Source organism: Trichosurus vulpecula, chromosome 8 (assembly GCF_011100635.1).
Source record: "Trichosurus vulpecula isolate mTriVul1 chromosome 8, mTriVul1.pri, whole genome shotgun sequence".
NCBI lineage: Eukaryota > Metazoa > Chordata > Mammalia > Diprotodontia > Phalangeridae > Trichosurus > Trichosurus vulpecula.
Window position 1 is genome coordinate 102,424,887 of NC_050580.1, and position 11,491 is coordinate 102,436,377.

At 39.6% G+C, this 11,491-nt stretch overlaps 1 protein-coding gene across 1 annotated transcript in view; it reads left to right on the plus strand.

Annotated features, from left to right (window-relative positions):
• Positions 1–11,281, plus strand: part of LOC118829591 (guanylate cyclase 2G-like) — a 91,407-nt gene extending 80,126 nt beyond the window's left edge. Inside the window, 4 exon segments of the mRNA XM_036736549.1 lie at positions 3,718–3,816; positions 5,254–5,328; positions 7,167–7,268; positions 11,052–11,281. Coding sequence (XP_036592444.1) covers positions 3,718–3,816; positions 5,254–5,328; positions 7,167–7,268; positions 11,052–11,281 — 506 coding nt within the window.
• Positions 11,282–11,491: the final 210 nt, after the last annotated feature.

The following is an 11,491-nucleotide window of genomic DNA, read 5'->3' on the forward strand; positions in this document are numbered from 1 at the left end:
GGCTCTCCCACAAAAATCAGAAGTTGAAAATGACTGGGTCCTGAACAAGTTCCTGTTTTCCAATCTCAACCGAGCTCTCCCTGCCTAGCACTCCTTTCGTTCTTCAGTGATCAGCTATCCCATACCCAGCATGTCAGTTTTGAATCTTTTCTTCTCTTCAGTACCCTAACCCTCTAACTCTCAGCAGATGACCTCACTTCATACTTTACTGAGAAAATGGAAGCCATCAGTTATCAGAGCCCCTTACTATCCCATACTCCACACTTCAAAATCCCACTATGTCATCACCCTTCCTCTTCTCTTTTGATCTGGTTTCTGAGGAGAAAGAAGCCTTTATGCTAAGGCCAACACTTCCATGCCAAAGGTCTACCTCCTCCAGCTATCTCTGTTTTAATCCTCAAACATGTCCCCTCCCATATCCCTGGAGTTTGTCTCACTGATCATTTTTTTTATTATCTCTCACCTTCTTTATCTAGCTACTCATTCATTTCTCACATCTCTGGATCAAACCCATCCTTAAAAAAAACCCCTACTTCTTTTGCATACAAATTCCAGGAAAGAGTCTTTTATGCATGTTGCCTCAAATTCCTCACTACCCAATCTGTTCTCAGTCCTTGGCTTCTTATTTTACCATTCAACATTACTCTCTGAGGTGTTACCAATGACCTCTCAACAGCTAAAATCAAAGGTCTTTTTAGTCCTTACCTTACCCTTTTTTTTTTTTTTGCAGCTTTCAATATTATCAGACACTTGCTTCTTCTGGGTATTTTTTTCTTCCTTGGCTTCCATTGCCTTGCTTTCTTCTAGTCTTTTGCCTACATGTTTAAGACTTTCTTTCTTCTCAGTCTCCTTTGCTGTATCATTATCTATTTTCTGTTTCCTAAGCTCATCCACCTTTGGAGACCGCCTTCACCTAACTCTCACCTGTGGCTCCAAGAAGCTGTAGTATACATAGCAGCCATACTCCAGTAAAACCATCTTGGCAGATGGGCTAAACCAGGTTTAGGGTAACTCACAGGCTTCAGACTTATGAGTAAGTTAGGGGAATGTGTACTCCAAGCACGTGAAGATTTTTCCTACTGGAATGGACAGATAAGAACAATTTGGTCCAATGGCCATGAAGGCAGCTGAAGCAAGGTGCTGAGGAGAGCTTGCAGCTTGGTCAGGCACCAAAGACACCAAGGTCATCCACAGCATCCTGGGCTATCTACAGTCATCTTGACTTTTGTCCTGCTACTGGAATATGATGACACTTTATGCAGCTCTGCCTCACTTAACTCTAATTCACATACAAGCCAAGATATCGCCCATGATGTCACTGGTCTTCAAAAATGAAGGAGGAACATCATTATTCATCTCCTGTTTCCTAAACTCAGGTAGCCACCAGAGCTCTACTCTGGGCCCTCTACTCTCTCTCTCTCTCTCTCTCTCTCTCTCTCTCTCTCTCTCTCTCTCTCTCTCTCTGTATATATATATATATATACATATATATATACATATATATATATATACATATATATATATATATATGTATATATGCTTTCTTTCCCCTAGTGATCCAATCTGCTCCCATAGATCCAATTATCAGTGCTGTAGAAATGACTCTTACTTCAAACATCTTATCAGCAATGCAAACTCAATATGTCCAAAATTGTCTTCATAATTTCTCCCTCCAAACTGATCCTCCAAAATGAAGCCTTTTCCTGCAAACTTCCCTATTTCTCTTGAGGGTACCACCATCATCCTACTCAACTATCATTATAACCTGAGACTCATCCTGGACTCCTTCCTTTCCTTCACCTCCTGCTTCTTGGGTTATTCCACTTTCCAAACCAGACTTTGAGGGTCCATGCCTGGGAAGATCAAAGCTGCTCATCTCCAGACTCCCTCGAACATCTTTTATCTTCACCCCAGCCATTTTCTGTTCTCTTGCAACACAAATACCCTCCCCTACCTCTTCCACTATTGGCTTTGGGAAGGTGGACCAATTGGCTGCTCTGTTGTTCCACTCAAGATTTTTGTGACACAACTCCCTTTTCTGGCCACTATTTTTTTTTAATCTCCCATTAAAAGATATGCTCTTGAGGGCAGGCTCGGGCCCCTTTTGTATTTGCTTACCTAGTGCTTAGCATGGTGCTTGGCACCTAGTAAGCTTAATAAACGTTTTTCATTGATTTTACAGCCTATTAGTTGCAAAGTCCTGTCAATTCCACCTCCAAAGCACCTCCGGATTCTATCCCATTCTTTCCTTAACCCAGGTCATGCCCTCATCACCTCTCACTGTTGTAACTGTAAAAACCTCTTATTTTGTTTCACTGTTTTTTCTCTCCATCACTTGAGTTCATCTTCTACAGGGCCACCGAATTCATCTTCCTAAGGAATATTGCAGACCGTGTCTCTCATAAACCTTGAGTGATTTTCCCCATTGCCTCTAAAATAAAGCACAAATTTGTCATCCTCTTTTTAAAGGCTATAATTCGGATCCAACTTACTTTTCCATCTTATTTCATGTTAGTCTACCTCCCCTACACAAATTCTAGTGAAAGGGGATTGATTACTAACCGTTTCCTGATTTTAACACTCTGTGCCCTGCCTTCATGCATTCAAACAAACCATCCTCCATGCCTATGCCCGCTTCACCTCTACCTCTATGGTGCTGAGCTTAAATAAGGAAGACATGAGTTCAAATCCTGCTTTGGACACTTCGTATTCGTGCAACCGGAGAAAGATTCCTTAATCTCTCTCAGCCTCTGCATCCTCATCTGGAAAGAGGAGATGACAATACCAGTAGTATCTGCTTTACAGGATTGTTGTTGTGGGGTTCAAGTCACATAATGTATTTTAAGTGATTTATAAACCTTAAGGTGCTATATGTGCTATTAATTATTATTATTTATTTTACTCATCATTCAAGGCTTATCTTAGCTCCTCCAGGAATATTTCTTTGCTTATCTCAGTTGTTAAACTCTCTCTGTCAAATTCCCTTACCTGTGTGTATTTTGTATCATCCCGGTAGGTTGTAAGGTCCTTGGGTACAGGAACTGACCCATTTTTTATTTTGAATCCCTCATGTCTACCACGATGTCTTGAATGTGGTAGGCGCTAAAGCTGTGTTTGAAAGAAATTTACTTCTTTCTCCCATGCTATGTTGCCTTACTTAAGCACTCTGAGCCTCAATATCTTTATCTGTAAAAATGGAAATATGTCCTTAAGGGCTTTGTGAGGATCAGATGAGAGCATGTATAAAGGATTACAATTTTAGATCTGGAAGAGACCTTAGAGATCATCTATTCCAATCCTCTTATTTTCAACATGAGGAAACTATTGCCCAGAGAGGATTCAACTTCCTCTGGTTCATATAAATGGTAATTGGCAGAGCCAGAATTTGAACCCAGGCCCTCTAACTTCATATCTAGAACAAAAAAATCCTTTGGAATTTTAAAGTATAATCCAAGTGGCTTTTATTGGCATTGTTGCTATTATAATTGTCCTATACACAAGCAGTCGGCTGACAAGCATTTAACACATACTAGTGATACATGTAGAAATTCCGATGCCCAAAAATCTCTGTTGCTTATTTTCCTGCCTTGTGAAAGGATAGTGCCATATTTCTTGAACAACTGATTATGTCTGCACACCCTCGGATATTGGAAGCTCTGTCTGGTTTGTAGTTTCTTGGCTCTGATTCACCAAGGCCCTGCTTATTCTCTTCTTTAGGTCCTGTAGTTGCTGGTGTTGTGGGGATCACGATGCCCAGGTACTGCCTGTTTGGAGACACTGTGAACATGGCATCCAGGATGGAAAGCAACAGCCTCCGTGGGTATCCTTTATATCTGGCTTCTAGGTCTGATACCCTTTCAGGTCTTTGAACTTTAAACAGAGACTATTTTTAGAAGACCTATTTGCATTTTTGTCTCCTTTTTTTTCCACCAGGGAGATAAAGAAGATCACACCACCCTTATCAAATATCACTGAGCAAATGGCTTTCCGGACATCCTAGTGTGCAAAGTGCTTTTAGCAGACAGAATCTCTTCCCTCAGAAAGTTTATATTCTATAGAGACAACAAAGTCATCACACTGACACATAATGAAAGGAAGAATGAAAAAAATTTGGAAAATGGGGGGTTGGACTAGATCTCTGAGATCCCTTCCAGATGGAACATTCTGGGATTCCAGGCTTCTGTGATAGAAAACTCCAAGGAATAACAAATTGTTTAATTTTACTGGGATTTTGTTAATCAAAATTGCTTTGAATTAGTGCTTAATTTATTAACTGGGAAAGGGAAAATTACTTAGAAATTCGACCTGTATAGAATTTAGGTTGTGATTGTTTAAAATACATGAATATATATGTACATATATGTATATGTATATGTGTATGTATATATGTGTGTATATATACATACAGATGTATATATATACACACATAAATATATATGTATATATACATATATATGTCAGCATAATGTCTCTTGAAATTTTTCAAAAAGGGTGTGTTTCATTTTTTAAACTGGATTTTTCTCTACATCTCATTAGGAATCCAGACCCTCAGATCCAAAAGGAAACTCACAGAACATCTAGTCCAAGCCTCTCGTGTTATAGTTGAGAAAACAAGTTGAAAGACAAGGGTTACACAGTCAGTAGTAGAGCTAAGACCAGAACCCCTATCTCCTTCTTTCTATTTCAGTGCTTTTCCCACACGAAAACAAATCATCCTCCCCGCTCCCCATTACCTCATTGTCTGTAGGTTTTACCCAACCAAATCCAAACCCCAAACTCTGACCTACCTCCTTCTCTTGAAAGTAAAGGTTTGCAGAGTAGGTTCTCAGTGTGTATGCAACATATTGACGACTCAGAAACAAACTCATTTGTACTTCTAGTTACCAGAGATAATCATGAATAATACATGCAGACTTTGGCACAGTAGCTGGTCAGCCTTTCTTCCTATTGAAATCTGAGGTGGCTCATTAATTTCCATTCTGAAAAGAGACACCTATTTGCAATGCCAATGTGGCCCTTTTATTTCCGTATTGACCAGATGAAGATCTGGGGTGGGGGGGGAGGTCATAGCTGGTGGTCAAAGGGCTCTGGCCCAAAATTCTGCCTCCATCAGGGATGCTGCACTGTGATTTGCTTCATGAAAGGCCATATCAGTCTGGGGCCCCAAACAATATGGTTTGTCCTCTCTGAAATAGAGCTCATCCGTGGAAAAGCCATCATCACAGCAATAACCAGGCTCCTCTTTTGTTATAGCTCTTCGGATTCATGTTTCTCAGACCACTGCCAGTGCCCTGAGGTCAATAGGGGGATATGACTTGCAAGAACGAGGCACCATTAAAGTAAAGGTAATGATGGAGGACACCAACCTAGTTCATTTTCATAACATGGCCTGCTATAGATCAAATATCTCATTTTTTGCTCTAACACATGGAGATCCATGGATTGTCCTTTTCACCTCCATTATCCTCTTCCTTCAGCAACAAGGAGGATATATTTTCTCAAGTTGAAATAACAATAAAATCAGCCTTGGGAATTTCCATATTAAAGCTTTTCTGACTTGGCAATGAAATGGGGAATCAATATGGTAGAACTTGAGAAGGTCTAGGGGAAAAGCCCCATTTCCTCCTCCACTAGCCTAACAGAAAGAAATTCCATACTTATGAGACCATTGCTTTAGGTTAAGCATTGTGTTCTTCCTTGAAGGGGAGAAGAGAGTTCTGGTTTAAAATGCAAACGGTCCTGAGAAAGGTAGACCAGGAAGCCACTAATACCATCAAGTGAATAAGATTACCTGAACACTGTCTTTCAGTAATGGAGCACCAGGGAGAGGAGCGATGGAGTATAGTATGGTGGAGAGCTCTACCTCATGGCTGTACCAATCCCGTCTTTCCTCAAGTTCTTTTTTTGCCAATTAATTTCAGAAAATGGCTGTAGAAGTTTTTATTTTTACCTTCAAATTTCTAGTAGTCAGCAGCAGTGAGGTTTTCTTTTTGAGATAACGCCTGTACTATATATGGTGCTTTAAAGTTTGTAAGGCATTGATATTCTTTATCTAATTTGAGTCTCAAAACATCATGGGGGGTGGGGTACTACAAGGATCATTATACCCAGTTAACAGGTGAGGAAATGAAGGCTCAAAGAGTGAAGAAATTTGCCTGTAATCACATAGCTAGTAACAAAGGTAGGATTTGAATTGGGTCTTTTCTACTCTGTGTGCTATGCAACCCTCCCCCTTGTTTAAAGAAACAATTTCCTCTCGTCCCCTGTCAAATTACTAAGTTTCTGTTTAAACATATAATCTTGCTATCAGAAGACTTGGAATCGGGTTCTAGTTTTGACATTTGCCAGCTGTTTGACCCTAGACACCGTTTTACCATCTACAAAATGAGCCTACATGTAATTACCACTCATAGGGTTGTAATGAGTAAACTATTCTGTAAATTTTAAAGTGCTTTAATTGTGACTTTTATAATTATAGTTATCATTATTATTTTCTATGGTTCTTATAAAAACCTTCAAGGGCCTGATTTTTCCATAATAGTGAGTCATTTTTCAGTTGGGTCTGACTCTTCATGACCCAGTTTGGCATTTTCTTGGCAAAGCTACTGGAGTGGTTTGCCATTTCTTTCTCCAGTTCATTTTACTGATAAGAAAACTGAGGCAAAAAGGATTAAGTAACTTGTCCAGGGTCACACAGCTAGTAAGTGTTTGAGGATGGATTTGAACTCTGGTCTTCCTGATTCCTGGCCCAGTGCTTTATCTGCTATGTCACCTAGCTTACCCAATGATAGTAATTGCTAGAATTTATATAGCTCTTTAAGGTTTGTAAAATATTATACAAATATTATCTTATTTGATCTTCACAACCACCCTATGAGGTAGGTCCTATTATTAGGAAACTGAGAAGGAGGTAGATTAAGTGACTTGCCCAGTATCACAGAGCTGCTAAGTGTCTGAGGCAGGATTTGAACTATGTTCTTTCTGACTCCAAATCCTGCACTTATATGCACTGTGTGACCTGGCTAGATTCCCTGAAGAGAGATGCCACCTCTCCCCTTCCCCACACCATGAGGCACCAGAACTCGGAAATCTCATGAATTGTAGTCCCCAAAGCTGTCTGACTCACTGAACGTAGTAACTAAGCTTCTAGCCATTGACTTCCACAGGGCAAAGGTGAACAAACTACCTATTGGCTAAAAGGAAAAGCTGGGCTTGCCATATCCCTGCCAGAGTTCACGGAAGAGAATGAGTTCCAGAAACCCTTAGGGGTAAGTCTCTTTCCCTTAGAGATCTAGCATGGCTCTCTTTGTTGACATCAGCATGAAGAAAGAGACCTGACGTTCACTGAGCAAGAGCTTTCCACCTTTTTCTGTGTCCTGAACCCTTTGGTAGGTCTGATGAAGTCTATGGTGCCTTTCTCAGAAAGATGCTTTTAAGTAAATGCATGTTTAACTTCAATTAGACGTTAGTAAAAATAAACATTTAATATTTTCCCCCTCCAAGTTCATGGCTCTCTCTTAAATCTATCTATGGTCAGTGGGTTAAGAAGCCTTGATGTAAGGGTACTGAATTAGACATAGTGAGTGTCTTCCTTTTAGGCACATCCCATCTGTCTAGCCTCCTTTTCCCGATTCTGTTTGAAATCCCAATTGCATAGAGCACATGCTCAGAGCTCATTTGGATTGGGGCATATAGTATAGAGAATTATAAGCATTTTTCTTTGGGGACAAGAGGAGGGTTATTGCTCCAAGCCCTGTATGTTTCAATCCCTCTCTGCCAATCAGCTTCCACAGCTGCCAGATGTTTCCAGTTCATTAGCTCAGGGATTACAATGATTGGTAATCTCACACTATAGGAGGAGAAAGGGGGAGAACAGAACGAGTTTCATCCAAAAATCCTCCTGCCTGCTTTTCCCCTGTAGACAGACAAAAATGTGGATAATAATTATGCCCTTGTTTTCCTGGATGCTACTTTCTTAAGCTCACAGCCTTTGTTTCCCTTACCAGCCCTCAAAGTCTTAAAGAGCTTCAATTCCCAATTCAGAAAAGTCTCCAATGTGTTCACAGGCACAAAACACACTAATGGGTGTGTTTCTATCTGAAACATAAGGGGAAGAAACCAGCACAAAGTTGAGAAGACCAATAGCTGTTACAAGCAAACATCGTTTACTGCATTTCATAGATATTGTGGTTTTGTGGTGGTTTTTTTTTTTTTTTTTTTTTTACAAATCAAAGGTTTTTTTTTGGCAACTCTGCATAGAGTGTATGGGTTCCATTCTTCTAATAGCATGTGCTCACTTCGTATCTCTGTCACATTTTGATGATTCTCACAATATTTCAAACTTTTTCATTATTGTTATATCTGATACGGAGATACAAGATCAGTGATCTTTGATGTTCCTATTGTTACTGATTCGGAGCATGAACCACATCCATATGAGATAGCAAACTTAATCAATAAATGTTGCAAGTGTTCTGATTGCTCCACCAACTTGCTATTCCATTTCTCTCCCTCTCCTCTGGCCTTTTGTATTTCATGAGACACTACAATATTGAAATTAGGCCAATTGATAACCTTATAATGGCCTCTAAGTGTTCAAGTGAAAGGGAGTGTCAATGAATGTGGCAAGCTTCATTATTGTGTTGTTTTAATGAAATTGCCACAACTACCCCAACCTTCAGCAACCACCACCCTGATCAGCCAGCAACCATCAAAATGGAGGAAAGACCCTCCACCCTCAAAAAAGATTACTACTTGCTAAAGATTCAGGTGATGGTTAGCATTTTTTTTTAGCAATAAAGTATTTTTTAATTAAGATACATAATTTGTTTTAGACATAATACTATTGCATACATAATGGACTATAGTAAATATAACTCTCACATGCACTGGGAAACCAAAAAATTCATGTGACTTGCTTTATTGCAATATTCACTTTATTGCAGCGGTCTGGAACTGAACCCCCAATGTAGCTGAGCTATGCTTGTATATAAGAATATGTAATAAGAACCTCCTCCTTTCTTGGCTATTGATCTAAATCAACCAACCAACCAGTGTTTATTAAACAGTTACTATGTGCCAGACTCTGGGGATACAAGCACAAACAACAATCCCTACTCTCAAGGAGTTTACATTAAAATGTAAATATACAGAAAATAAATAAAAATAATACAAAGTCATTAAACAAAAGATAATTTGAGAGGGAGGGCACTATTATCTGAGGGGATCAGGTAGGGCTTCAGAGGGAAGATGATGCTTGAGCTATATCTTAAAGGAGGAGAGGAATTCTATGAGGCAGAGGTGGACAAGGGATGCATTCCACATGTGAGGGAGAGCTAATGTAAAGACCTAGTGATGAGAGATAGAGTATTTTGCATGAAGAAAAGAGAAAAAGCCCATTTGTTTGGATTGCTGAATGTATGGAGGCTAATGAACAAGGAGGTTGGAGAGATAGGTTGGGGACAGATTGAAATCTAGTATTTTATTCTAGAGGCAATAGACAGCTACTGGAGTTTATTTACAGAGTAGGGAGCTGACATGGTCAACTTTTTACTTTCCAAAATTAATTCTAGATGGTCACTTTTTTGCTTAGCTTTTTCTGCTCACAAGACAAAGAAAATATCCATTTTCTAAAATGTTGCCTCACTAGAATCTCCAGGAGTAATCATCTTTTGACACTGTGAATATTTTTCTCTTTATTACAAGGAATAATATTCTATGCCATGTTCCATCTAGCCATATGTGTAACAGATTTATTAAACCGTAGTGTTTTTATTTTCTACTCATTGCCTACAGCTCCCCTGCTCCCACCTCACCCCAAACATTTTACATTTCACTGCTCCTGAATGTGACTGGAATACTGCAATTGGTAGAACCAGTTTTTGCTTCTAAGCCTTATGAGACTCAGGTCTTGGTACCAAGCATGACTGTAGAGCTTATCTCTTCTGGGCACAGAGATGCACTTGGAGAGAGATTTTTGAACCTATATGCAGGGAAATGTATTAAACAAGTAATGATGAGTTTCTACTTCCGCAAGTCTTATGATGATGATGAGTCTTTGCTTTTACTGCCTTAGTCTCCACTTTTACAAGATGATTCACTGGGATCCTTTCTTTGGGTATTTTTTTATACCATGGAATTTGATATTGAATTTAGGACTTCAAAGGGATAGTGAAACTAAAAGAACTAGAAACAAATTCCAGTGTAAAAAAAACTACCTTCCATGAACTCTTTGCCTTTCTTCTTGTCTTAAGGGCAGAGGGCTGGGTTATATAATACAACCCTCTAGTCCCATATAGCAAGCACGTAATAAATACTTGCTCATAAGTCATTTCTTTCTCTCTCTCTCTCTCTCCTCTCTCTCTCTCTCTCTCTCTCTCTCTCTCTCTCTCTCTCTCTCTCTCACACACACACACACACGCACACACATACACATCTTATCATTAATAGCCTACTTGACATCTCCACCTAGAAGACCCATAGGTATCCCAAACTCAACATTTCAAAGATGAAAGTCATTATCTTTCCTTAAAACTTCACACCTCTTTGCTATTTCTGTGGCAGGCACCACCAAGTTTCAGTGAGAAAAAGTGCTGAACTTCCAGTCTCAGGATGTAAATTTGAATCCTGTCCCTCCTACTTATTTTCTTCATTTGCAAAATAAGAGGGTTGAACATCTAAAGTCCTAAGGCTTAGCATCCTTTCCTTCATCTTTACCTCTTGGAATCCCTAGTTTCCTTCAAGTTGGCCACAGATGCCACCTTTTACAAGAGGTATTTTCTGCTACTTCCAGTTAGTAACTCACCCCCTCAGGAAATTCCTTTGTTTGCATTTACTTATTTTATGTTAGATTTCCTCTTTAAGGTCAAGGATTGTTTTGTATATGCCTCTATATCCCCAATACTTTGCATATAATAGTGTTTAATAAACATTTCTTGAATGAATTGGGTAAATGAATCCCAGGTTTCTATGACAATCCTGTGTTTTATTCTACTCTATAGAAGGGAATCCATGAGTCTTTGTCAATAATCTTTCCCTTCTCATCGTTACAGGAGCTTCTCCTTACCAGAGATCCCTAAGAGAAGAAAACAGAGGCCACCTAGATAAAGCATGGAAGGAGGCATCTTTGAGAAGGTGCCTTCTCTCCTGGGTCAGTCATGGAGAGGGCAGTTCCATCCAAGGGACACATCCCTCTCACCCAGTTTCTCTCACTCTGCATCAGAACAACAGATTTTCAGAATCAGCAGGATACTTAGTGAGCTCTATTGCTTTCATCAACTGAAGGAGTCAAGACCCATACCTGGTGCCATGATGACTTTTAACAATGTCTGTTCAATCTTGACTATTTTCTTTTTTGCTTAGGAAACCACGGTGTGGTGAAAAGAACACTGAATTAGTAGATCCAGATTCAAATCCCAGCCCTGCCACTAACTATCTGTGTGGCCTTGATCAAGTCACTCCCTTTTTCTGGCTCTCAGTTTCCTCACCTGTA